Below are 22,190 nucleotides of genomic sequence, written 5' to 3'. Positions count from 1 at the left end.
GGTTATATGATCTATGGTTGCATCTTACATCACTGGTGTCACTGCATTGTAGTTAACAGTGAGACAGCTTGTACGGTCTGGTATAACATCACCTAAATCAGGCTCCTGTTACACACTGTTCTGCGTTGCACAAACACTAAGAATTTGTATTTCCGTGGCTATTCAGATAGGGTAAACTGAACAGTCAGGTATGTGTAAGCAATGGAAATGTTTGAGAGTAGAGCACGGAAAGTCTCACAGATATAGATATAAAAGATAAAAGTCTCACTCTGTGCTTGAAAAGACTTCACATTTTAAGCGTGAGACACTAGTAACAACATCATCAATGCTAGCACTGCACTACGAAGACCGCTTTGACATGGAATTGTGACTAGAATAACTAAGGAACAATCTCTTCTCAAGCAGACAGTCTGAAGCAAGCTTGGTAGGAAATTAATTTTTCACATTTTAATGCAAGTTCTTTGTCCTCTTCAGTCAGTAAGACACTCTTCTCTTCTAACACCAGCCCTGTCACTATTCAAACCTTACATTAGAGGTCAGCAGAGATGCAGGCGGGGTCGAGGAAGATTTCTGGTATAATTTTAAAACGTTTTTTTTTATAGCTACAGTCTAGACCTTTATATAAACTATGCAGCTTCTCTTGTGCATGAAATATGAAGAGAAATGTAGGCGACCATGTGAGCTGGACGCACAGGTGAACTTAAATTTACACCAGTCTGGTTTGCTATAAGTCCACCAAAGCGTTTTTTTTACGCGGCTGGCGTGTTTTTTCAATTGTTTTCAATGGGAGCGCCGCGTTTTTAAAACGGCATGAGCGTAACGAGGCACTGAGCGTCTATTTCACGCTGAAGTGCTGAGCGTTCTGCGTTTTTTACAGGTCGCCGAGAGTTGAAGAATGTTCAACTTTGGGTAAAACGCCGCGCCTATCACTGTCACTTTTTACCCAACCGTCCAATCACAGTGGAGGAGGGGCGGGACTAATACCACACCGACCAACGGATATTCTGTATCATAGCAATGAAGCGTATGGTACGCTTCAACTGGAAAAAAAACTGGGCAGCCAAAATGCTCTCAAGCGCCCACAGCTAGGTGTTTTCAGCAGAGCGCCTAGCGTTTTCAGCTGGCTAAAAACGCTTTGTTGGACACACGGCCTAAAGATTAATGAATACGCAGAGGGGTAGATTTATATTGATTACTTTTATGAGTTTTTATTATCCTTATAAAGCTTGAAAATGTTGATTACATAGACTTTCAATCAATGGATGGAGAAAAATTATGAGAATATTAATAATTTATTCTTAGTTAGATAATTTCTTCAAATTCTTATGGGTTTGGAATGACATGAGGTAAATGTAAATGTTGACAATTGTAATTTTTGGATAATGTAACCCTTTAAGCTTAAATATAACCATTCTCTAAAACCTTACATATCCGGTTATGGTAATTACATACCATAACATATCGTTCTATCCACCTTATTGTGCAATGCAGAAGAAAGCTATTTTCTGTGAATGTGCGGGACTTCCAATTCATTAGCCACTATAGGTAAATAACTAGAAGAATAATGCAGTAAACTGTAAAACGATTTGTGCTACAAAACAGTGCGTTTATAATTACGACTATACATTAAAATAATACAGTAAGAAATACCAGTTTGCAATATCAAGCAGCATAACAAGCTGTTTTACACAGCTACATTTTACTGGAAGTGGATGATACCGGAAGCCAGACACATTCAATTTACAAATGGCCGCACTCGCTCTTATGTGAAAAATAAGGTGGATAGAAGCCTTTTCACCTGACCATAAAAATGTCTGTTGTTCTGTTTCCTGACCTTTGAGATGTCCTGACCATCAATGAGGATGCAGCCTCCTTGCACGTCATAAAAACGGAAAAGCAGGCGGATGATGGTGCTTTTTCCCGATCCGGACGGACCAACCTGATAAATAAGATATTACTGGAGGTTAACATTTACACGCTTTCTTATTCTGTAAAAGTTTTAGTGCACTATATTCACAAATGTAGAATTCTGATAACATTTTACCAGTGCAACTGTCTGACCAGGCATCACTGTGAACGAGACTTCACTGAGAATCTCTGTTCTGTCAGGAAATAAAACAATTCAGATGTAAAAACATATGGATACTACAAGAAAAAAAAAAACCTCAACCAAAACATCTGCCTATCGATATTAGCATGACTCACCCAGCAGTGTAACTAAAACACACGTTCTGGAAATCAACCCTTCCTTCTGTGAACGACAGGTCTCCTGCATTCACATCATCTTTTACCTACAGAAGAGAGGAATCTGGTGGTTAGAAAGAGCAATCTAGGCATGTATCACGGGAGACGAGGAGGGCACTGGGTTGGCAGTGAATTAAGCAAACCTGAAGAATTCATTAAAACTGATTTATTGGCAAAAACATTGAGGCCTCTTTCTGGTCAAGTTCAAGAATCAGTTTGCAAATTCGCTGCGGCAGCTTTTGGGGATAAATAAAAAGAAACGTGAAGATCAAATAAGGGTTTTAGTCAGATTATTTGCATATGAATGGAATCTAAAGACACTTGGGAGTGTCGAGGAACGGCTGGCTGTTGGTTGCGTGACTTTGGGGAAAGGGTTCCCAAAGGACGGGGGTAACTTGAGTCAGTGCAGGAGGTCATGACAATAAATCAACACTCACTGGCCCACAAGACCAACGCTGGGACGTACAGAGGGTATTTGTGCTCTACAAACTACAGTAGTCAACATTAGTGGATCAAAACCTTTCATCAAAGTTATACATGAATTTTTAACAATACCCGTTCTTGTCTTAGGACAACTTTTATGAACTTTTTCGATCCACTTCAAATGTTGCTTACTGTATTTGACTAGTAAAAGTACTATTTGGAAGTGATTTACCCTTTACTTGACTACAAAATGTCCATCTTTAGGGACTACTCACCTCTTTTTCCTCTGTTAGTAGATCAAACATGCTCTCCATGTCAATAAATGCACTTTGGATCATTCTGTGTAAACACAACAGCGCAATGAAATAAGTCAAGGAACTGAAAAGTTTGGTAACTGCCTGAATTGTAAATATATAAGCAAGAAAATAAATTAATTAAATCTTAGGGCATGTTCACTTGTAGTGCGGTTCTCTGGGTCCAGATAAAAAAAAGAAAATGAAACATTTAGTCCTGGTTCGAACCTAATGATTAAAAAAAAAATAAAACTATTTTACGAAACGTTTTGGAACGTATGAGACCAGCGGTCTGGATCTGCTTGTTTGGTGAACACTGGGGTTTCGCATAGCAGCATTCACACTTATTCAAATGAACCGCACCAGAGTTAATTTTAATCAAACCAAACCTGCCAAGTGTGAACACATCCTAAGATTCAAAGGGTCGGATTCACAAAACATTCATAAGGATAAAATTCGTTTTAATTTTCATTTTATTTTATTGCATAATAATAAAGTTAAGAATATTTTGTATTAACAAAACATTTCTTAAGATTGTTGGTTTAAAGACAAAACTTACAAAGAATTTGAATTCATGAAAAGAATGTTCTTAAAAATCATCGTAAATAATCTCTTAAAGTTATAACCTTCAACTTATGTAAAATCTGTTGGGTTGTTTCAAATATTAAGCATTACAACATAACACTAGCTACATACAGTATATAATACATATAACTAGGGAGAGCAATCTGAAGTGACACTAATGACTAATAACAATGATTGGTCATGAGTATGTGGGGCGTAACTTTTTGCTGAATTCAAAATTCTGTAACAAATCTACAAAAATGACTCAAATCGTTTATTTAATTTTATAATTATAAAAAAAAATTTGGCAGCATTCAGCAGATTATGTTCTCACACACTAGATTATTTGGCAAGAACTGCCACACAACCAAACATCACCACCACCTGTCATTTTCTTCATGTGGTGAAAATCGAATTGTTATCGTTTTTTATATGTCTATGTATGTGGTGTTTATAATATGCTTTGAGACAAACCATGTGCAAATTCATAAGTCAAAACCATTACAGAGTATTTTCTCCTTAAAACTTCAGTGAAAAAAAAAAAAAGACTACCTTGTAACCTTTTCTAATCTTACCTATAATATGTACCAAACCAGTTGAGAGGAGTGTAGAGCTGGATAATATATGTTCCAAAGAGAACATAGTCACCAACCTATGAGAGCAACAACAGCGCATGAACAACAAAAGTTATGCTCAAGATCAATACGTTTTATGAGTAGTGATTACTGTACTTGAAACTTGTCCACTGTAACATAGTATGCACAAAGCAGCGATCCGGCCAACAGCCCCAATCCAATAATCAGGTTCTGGGTTTGGTTCAGGAGGGCCAGGGAAGCATTGGTCGTCCATTCACATGCCTGAGCAGAAAGAGAATCCAACTCAGTGTCTCTGCAGTCAACTGCTTATGAAGTCAACGTTTAAGTGATCGGATTACCTGATATTTCAGGATAGCATCCTCAAAGCGCCTCACTTCAAAACCTTCTGAATTATAGTACTTCACCTAAATGGTATGACACATTTTGTCAAATTCGCAAGCTTAACACTTAACACTCCATGGCCAACCTAGGGAAACTTTGTGGCATTTGGTCACTTACAGTTTCAAAGTTGAGAAGTGAGTCCACTGCTTTTGACTTGGCATTGTTGTCCTGTGTGTTCATTTCCCGCCTGTACTTGGTTCTCCATTCAGTGATGATGATGGTGAGAGCTGAAAACAAATGTCAGATTGAACTAGACATCAAAATGTGCCTGTTGAATGTCAGCTCTTATAATATGAAGTGTGGTGCTGACAGCACAAATATAAGTACTGCACTTACTGAGGTAGAGGAACATGCAAATGAAGACAATGAGGCCGAACCAGGCACTGAAGTACGTCACAAAATAGATGATGGCAATGACGATGTCAGCAATAGTGGGTATAATGCTAAACACAATATAGCTGTAACACAAATCAATAATGAACATTTAAAGATAAAAAACATACAAATAGAGTTTAAGCATTTTAATGCATGGCATGTCTAACTAACCAAGTTCTTTAAAAGAGCAATAGGGAGAAAATCAAAGGAAATCATCAGACCTTAACAAGTTGTTGACGGAGGAGGTCCCGCGGTCAATGCTGCGCAGGACATCTCCGGTGCGGCGGCCCAGGTGCCAGCGCAGAGAGAGGCCATGCAGGTGACCGAAAAGACGGACCTGCACCACACGGCTGGTGTACTGCTGGACATGTGTCCACAGGAAGCTGCGCAAGTTACTGACAAACCCTGACGTTCCTGAGCGGAAAGAGACAGTTAATGCTTTGTACAGAGTCGCATTGTTTAAAACCAGCGTCATACGCCTCTTCCTTACAATATCAACCCTCCTCACCTACCCCTCCGCCCTGCAAGAACTTAAGGAGGACGTAAACACAGACCGTGATGGCCAGGGGTCTCCAGCTCTCCAATGCTGACAGCTGGTTCACTGGAATATTAAACATGTAGAAACACAGAGGAGATGTGAGTGCATTAACACTTGTGCTGACTCAACTGGTAAAATTTCTTGTTTTGAGTCAGGGTTAGCTTAAAAAAAACACACATCTTTCATACACTGCCATTCAAAAGTGAAAAATTTGAATATCGTGCAAAAGTTAATTTATTTCAGTAATTCAACCTAAACAGTGAAACTAATATAGTATATAGACTCATCACATGCAAAGTGAGATATTTCAAACCTGTATTTGTTATAATTTTTTGATGATTATGGCTTACAGCTTATGAAAATCCCAAATTCAAAATTAGAATATTGTGAACAGGTTTTCATAGCTGTAAGCCATAATCATCAAAATTGTAACAAATAAAGGCTTGAAATATCTCACTTTTCATGTAATGAGTCTATATAATATATTAGTTTCACCTTTTAAGTTGAATTACCGGTACTGAAATGTTTCGAGTGTTACCTGTATATATGAAATAATTATTTTACGCTCACCAAAGCTGCATTTATTTGATTGTAAAAGAAATATTAACTCTAAGTAGTTTTCTACTTTAATATTTTAAAATGTCATTTATTACAGTGATGCATAGCTGAATTTTAGCATCATTAATCCAGTCTTCAGTGTCACATGATCCTTCAGAAATCATTCTAATATGTTGATTTGCAGCTAGAGAAACTTTGCTTATTATTATCAATGTTGAAAACCATTGTGCTGCTTATGTTTGAAGAAACCTTGATACATTTTTTTCCAGGAATCTTTGATGAATAGAAACAGCATTTAAAAAAGAAAAACATATTTTTTTTAGAAATGTCTCCACTGTCACTTTTGATCGATTTAATACATCCTTGCTGAATAAAAGTATTAATTTCTTTATTAAAAAAAACCCTTACTGACCCCAAACTTTTGAACAGAAAGATTTTTGCTGAACTATCCCTTTAACTGCACGAGTATCCCCAAGGCTCTCTATAGAAAGCACATACTGAGAACACATTTCACTGCTGTGTTTTCCTATTAATAATGAGTGTGTGCAGAACATCTTCCCTTTAATCACACACGGACAATAAAACTTTAACATCCTGAGTCATGCATAACTACATGACTTCAGTTCAACACACCAAAATTTAACAACTGCCCGAAAAACCGCTAACTCACTGACTTTTACGTGAATCCACAACAAAACACCCGAAAGGATGCCGTCTGAGCCAGGAGCCACAGCATAATGCATCTAAAAAGCCAACACATTGGTCTGTCCTGGGAGCTGAGAAAGATCCTCAATGCGATTCATTTACATTCATGGCCGTTTTGATCGTGCGCTCGGAACCAAATGAGGAAAGAAAAGGTGGAGGGTTGAAGAAAAAAAAAAAAAAATCAAAACAATACAAGAAAATGCCCAGGGCAAAAGCAAAAACTCTCTTCCTCTCTCTTGAGCTGGGGGAGTAGAACTGGATGGTGAGAGAGCTGATTTTTATCCTTGGCATAGGGGCAGAAAGAGCTGCGGACAAAAAGGCCCTTGTACCAGCGTGTTAACTCGGCTAAAAGCCCCTAATGCCCCCTAATCGTGACTGGCAGGGTTGGTGACCTCCCCTATTACCCCTCTCTGCCACACAAAAGCTCACTTTTCTCCCAGCGTGGCTTTCATGTGCCTCCAAATGCAAAGCTGTTACCCGTCCCTGATAATAAAGCACATACACACCACCGACTTCAGGAAGAGATCAAATGAACAGCGTACACTTAAAGAGCGAGGATGATAAGAGAGAATGAATAAATGAATCAAGACAGGGAATTTCAAAAATGGGGGCGAAAGAATGAAGAAAAAGAGACAGAATGATGGGTGGAAACAAAGTCTTGAGCCACAGAAGAGTTTAGCATAGTTGGGTTTTGTCCCACGTTTCTTTTGTGGAAGTTCGATACTTCTTGGCTTATGTGAACCAAAGGCTTTGACTTCTCGGGGAGGTTTTGGGGGCTGCTCACCCATCCAGCTGGCCCACAACAACAAGGGGCTGAGAAAACTGGCAAAGGAGGGGCAACCTGACTTCACAAGCATGCTCCCGCATATACATTCTTGACTTGTTTCAAAGCTGCCTTTACATGTAGTTCTTCATCAACAAATATCTCTGTTTTTAGCTGCTTTAAATATGTAACATTTTAATAATGTATCGGTTATACCCTTTTTATAAACCAAAAATGGCCTCAGCACAGGTGCATGCCTTTCTAATTATTTCTGCAAACAAGTTAAATCATTTATTCATTAATGCACAAAAAACTACTGATCATCTGGGGGTCGGGGGAACGCCCCATGTTGAGCAGCTCCCACTTTCCCAGGTAACAGGGCAAATGTTAAAAGATGCTGTCCTCTACTGGTCACGTGTGGTAATGCAACAAAAAGTCAAAGGGTCTTTAGCTTTACAGTTTTATCACAATCACTAGGATTGATTTCTAGATTTCAGTTGTTGTTTTTTGTTTAAATTTGCTAGGACGCATTTCTCAATACTTGGGTACATTTTCAAAACTCTTCACACAGTGAGCACAACATCAGTCTATTAATATACTGAAATATATTCTGAATCTAAAAAACTTTAAAATACTATTAAAACAATTAGATGTAGCTAAACACCAATACGTTTTAGTTGTTCAATTTCATTTGGGGAAACCGTAGGAAAAATTTTGTACTTGAACATTGACCATGTAACACATACAGCAATGAGTTATAAACAGCAGAGATATGCAATTGTTGTTTTGTAAAAAAAAGAAAGAAAACTGTTTAATTCAAGGTCTGCTTTTAGCTGGGGCATTTTTGTCCCTGCTGTGGAATGACTGTCTGTACACACCACTTATATATTAGACCTGTATGTATTAAATTAACACAGACATTTGATTGAATTCTAAATGCATAGCTGAAGAGTCTAGCCTCACCGATATTCCTGCTGTAAATGGGTACAAACACATTGATGACGCGCTCGAGACCAAGCAGGCCGACACACAGAATCACCAGAGCCTGCAGCCGCACACTTCCTCTGGGCCACATGAATGGTACCAGCAGACACACTTTCTTCCTGAAGTCCCGCCATGCTGAGCTAGAGATCACCTCCACAGGGCCTTGTCTTTGAGGCTTCTGTTGAAGAGTAAAATAATTCAAAACAAAATAATTGAATTCAATAAAATGAACCCTTGTGGACATTTTTGTCTTTTTGATCATCTTGCCTGTGTTAATGCCAACTGCATACATTTGAGCACAAGTGTGTATTTTTATTGGAATTTTACTATTTCAACCCCATTTTCTTTAATAAATCTTCACTAAGTACTGTAAGGTTGGAAATAATCCAAGATTATTTCAATGCAACAAAGACACTTACTTTTCTCTCAGACATTTCCAGTACAGCAATGCTAAGACTGATGTGGGCCTATTAGGCCAAAGCTTTTGGACAATGAGGGAAATGGTGATGGTCTGATTGGTCAGTTTGAATATCTCACACCTAGGTGTTAGTCACATGGTCGGAGGAGATGACAAAACTTGATTGCAAATGTTCTTCTGGTCTCTTTGCTTTGGATGCTGTGAGGCTCTGCCTTTGTCTCTCTATTTCTCTCTCTCTCTCTCTCTCAGGTAACATTTTACATTTATGCTGGGTACAAATGGTTTAAATTAACATTACATCATGTTGTAACTATTTTAAGTGTAAACATAACCTTATTGCACATTGAACCTTTTTTAATTCATGGAGTCAGATTAAAACGAGATAATTGCATATGAGAACATGTCTTATTTAACCAAAATTCCTTTGAGACGCTGGAAACACGCGCGTCCTTTACCGGCTATTTGGAAACCGGAAGTTGGGCCGAATAGCCGGCTTTTACAGTACACAGCATCATTACACTATGAAACCCAAACTGCAATTTTTAATCCCATGGCCATTTGACTATACAATGGTACAGTCTTTGTGAATAGGATTTCATTCTGTTGGCAAGGCTTCACAAATTATTGTTTTTTTTTTACCAGATGGTGCCATTTTCTCAGGGTTGCCTGTAAAGCAAATACTCATTTTTCCAGTTTTCTGCATCTGCGTATAATAGAGCCAATTGGATAAATTATGCAGCTATAATTAATTGTGCTGGTGTGTTGGTTTGGATGTCAGAACGTTGTTTGTATAAAAAAAAAAAGACACAAAAAATGACAAAAATTGTGTCTGTGTGCACCTGTAATATTTAAGAGAGAAAAACTCTACTGTACTGCAAATCACAAAATCACTAACTGTGTGTACCAGTGGAGCTTTGCTGGCATCCAATGGGGGAAATTGGAACTGCACACAAACAAAATCTCACTGAAAGCAACATTTTTCGAGATATAAACCTCAAATTTGGAACACAACTTGTTTAGATTTATGGCTTGGATTTACTAGCAGTTTTTGAGTACATGTTTTATATATATATATAGACCTGTATATATTATATATATATATATATAGACCTATATATATATATATATGCATAAAAAAAGTTAATAAATCATTTTCATGATCTTAAACCTCTATATAACTTTTTTTTTTTGTTTCACTTTTTTCACTTTTGTTTTTTACTTGAAACTCAACCAAAGGGTCTTCTTTAAAATTAGACCAAACTTCAGTCTGTGCTCCAAAGCTTCAAAATATTGTGTTTTTTGACATGGACATGTTTGTCCTCTAAGGACCTCAGAGTAACTTTTTTTAAATTGATGCACAAGAGTTTAAAAAAAGTGGCAGACGATGAAATGTCATTCTTACCTCTACAGTCAGGGCGAATGATGCTTCTTGCTCTGTTTCATTTCCCAGTGCATTTTGTTTCGTTCGTCGTTTAGAGTACTTGTTTGCCATTGTTTGACTTCGTATAAACAGTCAAGCTCTCACAAATACAGTCTGAATGCATTATTCCATCGAGTGTATTGCAGTCTACGGATTTGCGCTAACATTAGGCTTTAAAGTGCATGTGTGCGCGTGTACTGTTTTCTATACTGACCGTCTGTATTCAGCTGAACGGGAAACGCTCTGCGTATCATATGGGCACCTTTCACATGACCGATAGACTTGTGGTCATGTGACTCATGTGTTAAATGAAAATGCTGACTCTTTTAACCACCGAAAAGACTATAGTTCCTCTCTTAGGGGTTGTAAAAGAATAGTTTTCGTTTCGAGCAGCAAATGTTGCTTTGCTAGCGGTTTCTAAAATAATGTTCCTCTAGAGGGCGCTATGCGGCTCAGAAAGGCAGATTCTCAATCATATCACTCGGCTTTTTTGGTTTAATAAAGTTGTGTGTTCTCTCTACAATGTATAATTTTTAAATGAATTATAATTCCACTGATTGGTAACTGAAATGTTGATTTAAATGCATCTCAGCAATTACAATAACATTGTATGTAAAAATTAATTATCAATTAATTAGAAAGGACTGTGATTGGTCCAATTCTTAACAGCGCCGAGAAACGTAACAAGTATCATATGAGAGAGAGAGAGAGAGAGAGAGAGAGAGAGAGAGAGAGAGAGAGAGAGAGAGAGAGAGAGAGAGAGAGAGAGAGCAGGGTCGCTTGTCTTGTTTTATATTATAGCAAAGATTAGATATAGACTTCACTTTGATTAAAATAAGTATTATATTTAGTACATTTACAAAAGTTACCTTTTAATGTAGGCCAGGTAAAAGTAAAAAGTACTGTATTAAATTAAAAGTAAAAAGTAGCCTTCTGATCGATGAATTATCTTTTAAATTATTTCTTTTTTCCCCTCATTTTATATGATCCATCCGACTCGTCAAAATACGTGGGGGTTTAGCCTAATCTATACACAGAATGTAAGGCTTAAAGAGGTCAAAAATCAGTTTTTATTTATTTAGTATTAGAATGTATTGATTAGTAAAAACATTTTTTTTATCTAACCTCAGTTTTTCTTTAATTTGTCAGCTAAAACTATTTTATATATATATATATATTAAAAAAAAAGTTAACAGAAATATGTACATATGATGTATCTTCATTCACAAACAAGATCATCTCGTTTAGACTAAAAGGTATCCCGTATAGCCTACGGTATAGGCCTAGGCCTATTCATTCAGTAGACTCACAAACAATGAAATACTTCTTCATAAGCCACACTATGTGTTTTAGTCAGTCTGTGGAGGCAGGAAAAGGCACTAGTGTTGTGCACTTCAAAAATAAGAGACTTTAGTGAACAACCGATATGAGTCAGATTGATTCATTCACTAAAAGATTAATTCAACACACACAGATTAATTCATGAACTACTGATATACAGTAGAGGAGTAGGTATGCTGGCCTTAACAAACACCACTACAGTACATACACACAAAGATGAAGAATATAGGCCTAACTGTGAATAAAGACAATAATTGTAGAAGCATATAGGCCTACATGTAGCGCATGCTGCTATTGACTTACTGCTGATTTCAAGTTTTTTTTTTTTATGATCCTCAACATTCTATGACAGCTTGAGTAGATATTTGAAATCAACACAACTGTTTCTGAAGCCTTGAAACCTGTTCCCACGTGCTACAAGCTCTTCACAACTCTACAATTTGATAAGTTTCATTAATTTGTCCAGTTTGGAAAGTGTTTTTCCAGTCAACATCACGGAGCAGCGTCGTTCAAGAAGAATCAGGGCTCTTCCCACACCTGAAGGGATTCTTGGTGGAGGACGTCTCTTCCAGTCCGGACCCCTGTGAGCTTTCACAGCTAATCAGGTTAGATCACACTTACAGCTGTATCTCTGCCAGAGCTCAAAGACCCACAGGTTTGGAGGAGCGCTACTTGAAGAACACTGTCCTTCCCGACATCCGTCCAGCAGTCTCAGTCTCTTCAGTGGACGTGTGTCAGCAGGAAGAGTCTGTCTCCATCCACGGCTACAGCGTACAGGCCTACCAGCACATCTACCGCTCTGTGGCGGAGCCCATGATGAAGACACGCAGTGGTCAGCGGCGTCCCTACAGTTTTAAGGACTGAAGATCAAGCAGCGAATGTGGGAGACACTCAACTGCCCTTCACTGGTGGAGACGGAGCATCCTGATGGACGCGTCCTGATCACTGAGAGCTTCTCCACAACCAGCAGAAGCTTCGCTCCTCGAATCCACGTGGACATCAGTGAAGAGCCCCTGCCTGAGGAACCCTGAAGAAAGAAGCCCAGACACTGAGTCATCGCAGTGTCACATGAGTGTCACACAGCAGGACCCAAATACTGTATTTAGCATATAGAGTAAATGTATAGGTTTAGGAGTAAGTTTTATTTTCTAGAGTAAGTTTATAGTTTTATGAGTAAGTTTTATTTTCTAGAGTAGGCTAAGTTTATAGTTTTATGAGTATGTTTTTTTTGTAGAGTAGGTTTTTTTGCACAGTGTTGTGTGGTTGTTAGGAAGTTTCTGGTTATTGTCAATGAGTTGATATGCGGTTTATAGGTTGTTTTAAGTGTTTTTTTTAGCACTTTGCTACACGTTTGTTGGGATGTTTTGGGTTGACACGCGATTGCCAAGGTTTTTTGGGCGGTTGTTAACGTGTTGCTTTGCGGTTGCCGGACTCTTTGGAGTAGTTTTTCAAGCATTGACATGTGGTTGTCAGGATATTTTGAGTGGTTGGTTGATATGCGGTTGCTTTTAAGCAGTTACTGTAGGATAGGAAAGGTTAGGGTCCCTCACACGGTTTGCAGCTTGACGTGCTGTGAGGGCTTGTGTGCATCAGTGATGCTGAGAGCTACACCACTGGTACTTCACAACTAGGGTCACCCATAGAGGACAGGTCTCAGCTGAGATATCAGACGAAGACAAACCACATGATTCTGGACAAGAGCAGATTGACCTGATGTTTCTGGCAGAAGACCATAGTCTTTACAACAACAACAACATCAGAGTTACCTGAATGGAAGAAAATTCAAACTGATTATGTGTGGAAGCAAAGTCCCTTTATTCTATAGTCTTTGGTGGAAGTCATCGATGGAAGCATACCAATCGAACAGAACAAGGTAAAACAGTTTAATATTAGCAAAGGCTGCATTCTTTCTTCAGCATTTTTGTAACAGCATTCGGCAAATCAAATTAGAGGGACTGCTAATTAAGTTATATTTAATTTTTTTTAATGCTTGATATTTGTGATAAATATGAAATAAATCACCTCTAAACTCAATCTAAACTAAGACACAATCACATAAATAAATAAATAAAAAAACATATAGCCTATATATATATATATATATATATTATTCAAGTTGTTTCTTTCTAATTATGTTTTGTGTCTGATTATAATTGTAATATATACAGCAAGACAAAAGGCAATATATTATGCTGTTTGCTCTGTCAGCATGATTTCTTGAAGGTCAGTTTAAAGAGTGGTCTGACTTTGAATCACAAACACTGGATTCAACAGTTTTGAACATGATATCAACCAGCATAACATTTTTTTACTTGACAACCAAAAAATGAATAAGTTGTCTAAGAATTTAGAAGAGGAAACGTGTCCATCTTTGTATAAATCATCAGCGATGAAAACATCTAACAGTGTAGAGCATCACTTACCTGTCATTACTGATGTCAACGGCTGCTACCGAATGACAGAAGAGTATCTAGAAGGACAGAGAAAGACACTTTAGAAAACACTAGACTGGAGCTTTAGACTCAACACTGATTTTTTTTTAAACCGACAAAAGCATAAATTATAAATTCATAACACTGTCCTATATGACAGTTATTACCCATAATATTAAAATCAACCATTTCGGTCAAAATTTCTTTTTGAGAGCCACAATTTGAGATCATGACATTCCCTGTAAATTATTTCAATCATAATATCTTCAGTGGTTTCTTTTACACCGTATTTGGTTTTAGAAAACACCCTAAAAACATCAGCCGTAATCACTGAATGTAACACAATGACACTACAGCTGCATAATGATCATCACTCTGTGCCCTGCCTTTAGACTAGAGGCCTAAAGCCAGGCCAGTGAGACTGGAACAGACCAAACTGATCTGGGCATCTTACTGATAATATGGCTAATATGCTGACTGTGGTTGGGCATAAAGAGAAAAGAACATTGTTTTACTGACTAACATCAACCTCAATTCTGCCCTTATTCTGTTTCTATGAGACTTCGGTGATGTAGTTATTTAATAGTTTGTAGCACCCCCTTGTGGATACTAATCATTAATGCAGCTAGATCTTCTGCCACCCTGGGTACTTTACACTTTTTTTTAGTTGGACATATTATTTGTTGAATTTGTTTAGTTATAATAGAATGATTGGGTATGCAAACAGCTGGGCGTAATACTATCCGTAACCAGAAAGTAATTAATAGTCCAATTAAAAACAGCCGAAAAGCAGTACACAGTTGGTTTATATGAGGAATCAGCTGGAATTGGTGGTGGTGAACATGTGAGCTGTACCTCATGTTCTGTGCCTTCCACCTGGTCTGCTGTTCATGTTACGAGACTAGGCTTCGTAGGCCCACTCCAGGATTTTAGAACAGATAGAGGTGGTTTCTGGTCTTAGCTGTGAGAGGTGTGAACCAGCAGACAAAAGAAAACACAGAATACTCTCAGCATAAGAGCTTTATAACGTGTCCAAGATGAGTTTTAAGGCCAATTCACACGGCACCGAAAGACGCAGACCAATGCCGACAATCAGCAGATTACAGCACGTCACTTCTCAGACATTCAAATTCGCAATTCAGCATGTTCAATCGGTGAAAATAAGCTTCGGCAGATGCCAACAGACTCCGACAGGGGTCTGATTCTGATTCACACTGATTCAACAAAAGTGCCTGACTAAGTGTCTGTTGCCGAGTGACTCTCCGTGGTGGGAATTGGCTTAAAAGACAAAATGAAAAAGTTCAGCTCAGGAAATATTTTCATTGGTGAATGATAATGGTATTGATGAGTATCTCCTTGCCATTATTGACCTCCTTGCCATACATTATCATGGATCATGCATTTGATTATAGCCATAAAAGTTAAGTGAAAATTATGCATAAAATTTAGCATACAGTGTTAAAGTTAACTGTTTTGCATGGTAACAAAGAAAAGCAATGTGTCATACTAAATCGGAAAAAGGCACTGCAGTAAAAACTTTAGCATGCCACCTATCTTGATTCAGACCTGAAAGGAGGATGCAGCAAGTAGAGGCTTTGTGGAGAGTGTCTAGCGTCTTATCTTGTAATGGAGAGATCTTTAAGGTTGAATTCAATTCCTCTGCTACCATAAAGTAGCAGACACATTTCAGGCCGATGTGGATGAAGAGTGGAAGCCGGTTAATGAGCCTGTGGGTGACTAATCGAATGTTGGTTAGTCCAAGGGTTTGACAGTGGCAGTCTGAAGGCATATGTGGCTGAACCTTTCCAAGACGGCGGACATAGACCGCCTGTCGTTCTTGGACGATCATGTGTGTCCAGATGGGCTTTTTATTCTCTGTATAGAATCTCGTTGGAATACTGAACTCAGTACTCAAAGATGCCAACAGCATTCTGACAACAACATTAATGTGGAGAAATGACACTGTTTTAATGTTATGGTGCCAGTAAGTGAGCACAAACGAGGATGAAACAAGAAAAACTGTGGAAAGGTGGGAGATGCTCAGTAATTCTTCAATTATACTGTAATCTTAACGAATAACGAAAGAATAGACATACTTTCGGTTTTGTCTCTTTTTACAAAAGCAGTTTACGGCCCAGTTCTGTTGTGCGCTATTTCAATCCTCGCTCTTTCTTTTCCCACATGTGAGGAAGGAGAAAAGAAAAGCAGCTGCCTTTCCCAAGCCACACAAAAGAGGGGTGAAAAACAGAGGGGAAAAAGAAAAACTGAGGGTGTTGAGGGTGAGGATGAGTGGAGAGTAGCGGGAGAAGAAATCTTATCATTTCCAGCCCACAATGGGCTGGTTTCTATGACAAGACAGTTACAGATCTGTTTTATCTTATCGTGGCTTTGTGTGTGTGGTAATGGCCGTCTGCCTGTCAACTGGTCATTATGAAGCCTTTTGTCCCATTGAGCGAGCATGTGCTGTCCATCACGCAGCTCATTTCACTTCACTCTTTGTTGTGCGCTCCAGTTCTTATTGCGGTGCCTAGTGGGAAAGCGTGGATCCTGTCTCTCTCCAGTGGTGATTTTCCTCTTTGTAATCCATCTGAACCAGCAAATTGCAATTTTAAGGAGAAGGGAGGGAGAAAAAAAGGAGGTAAAAATCAATTTAATCCTAGGGAGTCCGGCGGGGAGAATGACTTGTGCCACCCAGAGAAATGATTGATATTTTCGATTCTGTGCAGGACACAAAAGGGGACCAGGTTTATTTGATCTCAATCACTCCATCTATTCCGAAATCATTTTTTTCTTTCTTTCCTTCACATCTGTACTGTATATATTATCTCAAATTCTTACCTCATCCACAGTCATTGGTACGACAGAGTCTTTCATGGACTGTGTTTATTCTGGGAACATGTTCAGCTGTCTAACAGCCACCTGTTGGCCTGCACCCAACCACAGCACATACAGGTGTGCCTGAACAGAGAAGTCATTGATTTAATATATGGTCATATGATTAATGTTAACACAGTGATTTTCAATATTTCAAAGTCTTCTGTGACTCCAGAGCTCCCACCCAGCCTTCCTCTCCCGCCTCTTCCTAAATCATCCAGTTCCTCGGCCCCCCATCCGCTGTTTCCCCTCAGCCCCTCTGCTCCTCCTCAGACACCACTCTATTGTGTGCATTTGCTTCGGGTTTTCCGGTCTCCAGCTCCGCCTTGGCTCCTCCCTCAATAGACTCCACCAGAGACCAGCATCCTTACAACTCCACCGGGCTCCCTTCTCCCTCCGCCTCGCTCTGCCTGCGCCACGGACTTTCAAACCGTCCTCCATATCTCCACCCCTTCAGCTCCGTTTGGCTCCGCCTTCCCTTCGGCTACACCTCGGCCCTCAGTCCCACCGGCTCCACCTCCATCCTCTGGCACCAGCTCCGATGCTCATCACTGCGGCTCCGTCTTCACCTAGGGCTCCACCTCCAATGACTCCATCTCCATCCATCGTCCCCCTGGTTTCATCAGACAAGCCTCTACCATGGTTCCTCCCTCCTTCAACTCCACCGTGGGCCATCGTTTTGGCTGCACTCTGGATCCCCGCCTGGCTACTCCTGCTTCTGGCTCCTCCCACAGTCATCGCCACCCTGGTTTCTCCCGCAACCATCTCCTCTTATTTCCTGCCCTTTGCCTGCCCCTCGTCCTCCTCCAGAGACCCCCCCCGCCCTCCCTCCTCCTCAGTTGGACTGTTATGGCGCGAGGCTCCTGGCCTTCCCGGAGGGGGGCGTACTGTAACGTGTATGTTCCGTTTTCCCTGTTCCCACTTTCCTGTGTTCCCTGCATGTACATGTTGATCTAGTTTCCTCGTGTGTGCCAGTTAATCACTAAGTAAGTTCACCTGTTGTTTATTTAGTTTCCTCGTTTTCCTTTGTTCAGTTGTCTGTTCTCAGTTGTAGTTTATGTGGTTGTTCGGTTTCTAATATTCAGAGGTCTGTTAAAAAAACTAGACTGCTCCGATTAGATCCTCTTTATTTTGCAACCGAAACGTGAACCATACAGATAAACGTTCATACCATGTTAGAATTACCGTAATTACTAGATGAAAACCAAACATTCTACTCGAAGCTGTTCACATCCTCAGATTCAGAATTTTGTGTACTATGGCAACAAAAATAGTGTAATTAAGTAATCAATAGACAAAATTAAAATAAACTAAGTCATGCAAATGCCTTATTTATAAACAAATTTACAGTACAAATAAAATTTACTTAAACTTAGAATGCATCTTATTTAGTCGGATGTAAGTTATTCTACTCTGTGCTATACATTATACACTGCATTGTATGTCTTAATTTTTCAGATTAATCTCACATTATTAATTATAAATATTAGGAAATATAAAGCAGAAATATTACGAGATAACTACTAAGTGTTTCCGCATGCCGTTGCAGCAGTCAGGTAGTACAAGACGTCTCAAACTGTTTAGTGTTTACAAGTTGTTTTGACTTCTACAAGGACGAGAACGTAATTATGGTAATTCCAACATGGTGTGAACGCACCTATGCTCCTTTGAGAAGATGGACATTTAATAGAAAGGTTTATGGTCTTATAACAGCAGGGTGGAAGAATGTGAGTACAGCCTTGATCCAGACAGAGCTTGGCATTGGGGGAGTCCAGCAGGAGCATTTGTGGTTTGTAGAAGCAGAAAGCCCGACTTTGCCCCCTCTCAGAAAGGCCGCTCTCTAAACAGCCTAAGATGTTGAGCTCTGCATGATGTCCAATGATCAATAAACCCAGCCAGAAAAAGTGAAAGCATCCCTCACTGCCCTGGTTCCCTGTCTTTTATCTGCCTCTGTGGTCTAACCGAAAAAGACATGAACACGAAGTCTGTCAAGATCAAATCCATATCCCCTCGCATGAAGAAAACAGTCAGCTCAGATGTTTGTTCTCCGGTTCTGTTCTTACACATACACCTTCCCTCACATCCTCATCCTGTAGAAACAGTAGTCTGTCACAGATAACACAGAACACACTCCTGACACCCATTCAGAGTTCACCAGCGCTGAACACAGAACTGGATACGATCTCATCACATCTTGTGGTGTGGCCAAACACAATGGGCCTTCCTGTCAGGAGTCCGCGGACCGTCCTACACGTCCGTGCGCAATACAAGCAGATAAGATCTCTTCTTATTAACACATTCAATTTAAACTGCCTCCGAATGGAGAAAGGAAATGCATCTATCTGTCAAATGGCCATTCGGCTGTGATTGCAATCGTAGATCTGCAGTGCAATTGTCATTGTATAAAACAGAAAATGGCAGCACAGATGTCCAATCTCAGATCACATTAGGTGATAAAAAGTAAACCACCTTTACAAGAGTTGTTAAGAAGGTCATTCCATGGACCAAGAGAATTTTCTCTGGAAAGGGTTGAATGTTGGCCATGCTGAAGGGGTCTTTATTACCATCATCTACACTTTACAAGTGTAATTAATTCCTCTGATGGCAGCCATTACTCCAGTCTTCAGTGTCATGATGCATCAGAAACCTGATTTGGTGCTCAAGAAACATTTCTTATTATCATCAATGTTGCTTGATATTTTTGTGGAAAATGTGATACATATTTTCAGGATTCTTTGATGAATAGAAAATTCCAAAGTTAATTGATTCAAAAAACATTGATTTTACAAAATAAAATTGATCAATTTAATGCATCCTTGCTGAATAAAAGCATTAAGTAATTTAATAACTGTTAAACAGTAAAGTTTAACAAATGTAATCAGGAGGGTGTTTGCAAAGTTGTTCCTGACACTGCCAAGAGCAGATGTTCATTCATTAGACTAGAAGTGCATGTGTGAGTCACTGGGGGGCAGTCTAAGTCTGTGGATGACACTGTTTGCAAGACTGTATGACTTTGAAGTTCAGCAGAAATCACCAAGAGCTCACGGTAAGCTGGGGAAAATGTCAAGCACTCTCTTGGAACATATTCATTCATGAAATTATACTTGCTTCAGGATTGCTTTAATGACAAAGGAAAAACTCTGTCTGCTGATATTAACCATAGCATCTTAAAACAATGAGTGTTTTTAGAGGGAAAATAGCTGATTACAGCCATAATGACTGTTTGTGAATCAAATGCTTCTCTGAGGAGCTGGAGACAGAGGAATGCTTGGAGGTAATTAATGGAAAGAAAGCATTCAAATTAGCTCTATGCTCATTCATCATGAGTGTGTACTTGATCCCAAGTGAGCCATTTGACTCTCTTCAGACCTCCGCCTAAGTTAAGGCAAGAAACTTTTCTATAAAAAAAAGCAAGGAACAACCGCCTGGAGATGGTGGAGGAGAACTGTGATGTGTTTGTTTATTTGTAAGGGACTTTCAGTTCAATTAATGAGTTATTCTGCCTAGCAGCTCAGATTATCAATCAGCTGTGGGCCGAGCACTTCTCTCAGAGAAACTCGTATAGGCCTATTATACCGGCTCCTTTCTCATCACGCATCTGTTCTTCTGGAAGAGCAGATAGTTTTCATAAGCGTTCAATAATGAAGAGAAGAGAATGAAAACAAAGGTGCGAAATCCAGTCATTTCATGAAATGCGCGCAGGGATCCATGCAAATCAAGTTTCGGGAGAAAAAGTTCCCTACAAAGATTTTGCAGTGGGTTCAAGTTGGTTACATGTTGATCAGCATTTGGTTTGAAAGGGACTGTGTGAGCTGTGTTTCATACATCACTACACAACTGAAAATGGACAACAGGCCTTGTTTCGCTCACAAAAATGTCACTGAATTTCGCTAACTTTAATGGTACACCTTTACAATTCAGCAGTTAGAGTGGTCAATAGGTCACTTTGAGAACGTAAAATATCTTTTTTAAAACCTAAATTCAACCAATAAATTAAAAATAAAAATTGTGATGGCCTTTTCTTCCCTATTGTGACGTATATATCCAAATGAAATGGCTTCTCGAACAAGAAAAAAAAATGTAGGACGGGACTTTATTTTGCCCATTGTGAATTGATTGGATCACTGTATGGTTGTGGTTTGCTATTGCTGTGATCTCATGTGAGTGACAGGTTGACTGATCATCCACCATATTCCAAAAACAAGCTTGACAATTTTAAGCTGGTATGTTTGGACTAGTTAAGTTTAATTTTCCAACAGGGATGGCATTCTTGATTCTTCTATATCTGTTAGTCACTAATATTCCTGTGCCTGTCACCATATTCACGTGCCATCATGGTATTTATGCCTACATGGTTGCCCACTGTTCTTATACACTAACTGTTAACTGTTAGTGTATAAGAACAGTGGGCAACCATGTAGGCATAAATACCATGATGGCACGTGAATATGGTAATCATTTAGTATATCATTCCTTCCAGACAAAAAAAATGCACTGGAGTGAAAATAACGTGTTTGAGGTCAGACGCTCCTGTCAGTAAATGAGTGCCTAGGCTACTATTTACCGGTTTGAAATAAGGCAGAAATGCATGCCCTTGTAATTGAGCACGCCACTTTAGAGTATTTTTTCGCACACAGATTAACCGGTCACATTATTTACAGTACAGGTAACACAACGTGCTGAAAAGAAGTTCAATGCTTTGCTTCCACACGAACTGCCAGCGCTCTCCCACAGGACAGACTCTAGAAGCCGCACCGCTTCATTCATGTGTCACCGGTAGCCTACGTTTGGCCACCACCGCGCTGGACTCTGAGGAGCAGACACTGTACCTTTCAAACACCATCGCGAGCCTCCAGCTGCCACCACCTCAACTCGGCGCAGCTCCCTGTCAGTCTGCGTGAGTGACAGCCGATCCCCCCGCGCGACGCTGATTGGCAGTGCCCGCATGGCTGATGGTGATAAAACTGGCGTGCTGCTGTTTGCTGCCGGTGCGCGCGCCCTTCCCGCTCTTCTGTGCTGTCACTCCGCCCGCCAAGATGACGATGCTATTGAATCCCGCCCGTTAATAACAACAATGCAATACACAGTGGGCCAACTCATCCGCATTTCCCCATCTTGTTGATTTGTTGATTTATTCGTGGATATCTTTCAGTTGACTGCGATTTTAAAGTCCAAGGTGACATTTGAGGAGCACATTTCAATATGTCAATAGCCATAACTTCGCCATGACAACCCTGAGACAGATTGGCCCTTTGAGCTTCATGTCAGTCTTCATTACTGT

At 39.5% G+C, this 22,190-nt stretch overlaps 1 protein-coding gene and 1 long non-coding RNA gene across 3 annotated transcripts in view; both read right to left on the bottom strand.

Moving 5' to 3' along the window:
- The window catches only part of abcb6b (ATP binding cassette subfamily B member 6 (LAN blood group) b), a 31,900-nt gene extending 21,203 nt beyond the window's left edge, over window positions 1-10,697 (bottom strand). The window contains exons 1-13 of the mRNA XM_079618673.1: window positions 10,245-10,697; window positions 8,404-8,602; window positions 5,385-5,477; window positions 5,098-5,290; window positions 4,838-4,959; window positions 4,619-4,728; window positions 4,459-4,524; window positions 4,256-4,381; window positions 4,100-4,176; window positions 2,943-3,006; window positions 2,206-2,291; window positions 2,045-2,102; window positions 1,835-1,939 (exon numbers count right to left, since the gene is read on the bottom strand). Coding sequence (XP_079474799.1) covers window positions 1,835-1,939; window positions 2,045-2,102; window positions 2,206-2,291; window positions 2,943-3,006; window positions 4,100-4,176; window positions 4,256-4,381; window positions 4,459-4,524; window positions 4,619-4,728; window positions 4,838-4,959; window positions 5,098-5,290; window positions 5,385-5,477; window positions 8,404-8,602; window positions 10,245-10,334 — 1,389 coding nt within the window. The 5' untranslated portion in view covers window positions 10,335-10,697. The remainder of the gene's footprint in view (window positions 1-1,834; window positions 1,940-2,044; window positions 2,103-2,205; window positions 2,292-2,942; window positions 3,007-4,099; window positions 4,177-4,255; window positions 4,382-4,458; window positions 4,525-4,618; window positions 4,729-4,837; window positions 4,960-5,097; window positions 5,291-5,384; window positions 5,478-8,403; window positions 8,603-10,244) is intronic.
- Window positions 10,698-11,625: 928 nt separating this feature from the next.
- On the bottom strand, window positions 11,626-21,947 carry LOC307001763. Of its 2 annotated transcripts, none has more exons than XR_013798317.1 (3): window positions 21,739-21,947; window positions 14,027-14,073; window positions 11,626-12,630 (listed from the first exon to the last, which is right to left on the bottom strand). It is a non-coding gene; the product is annotated as an uncharacterized lncRNA (long non-coding RNA). The 2 variants fall into 2 exon arrangements; XR_013798318.1 differs by lacking the exon at window positions 21,739-21,947 and adding an exon at window positions 14,891-14,996 and having other exon boundaries at window positions 12,540-12,630.
- Between the last annotated feature and the right edge of the window lie 243 nt (window positions 21,948-22,190).

The sequence above is a fragment of the Phoxinus phoxinus genome (assembly GCF_949152265.1).
Source record: "Phoxinus phoxinus genome assembly, chromosome: 7".
NCBI classification, from domain to species: domain Eukaryota; kingdom Metazoa; phylum Chordata; class Actinopteri; order Cypriniformes; family Leuciscidae; genus Phoxinus; species Phoxinus phoxinus.
Note: the sequence above shows the minus strand (reverse complement) of the source record. Positions and strands in the feature narration are given on the sequence as shown.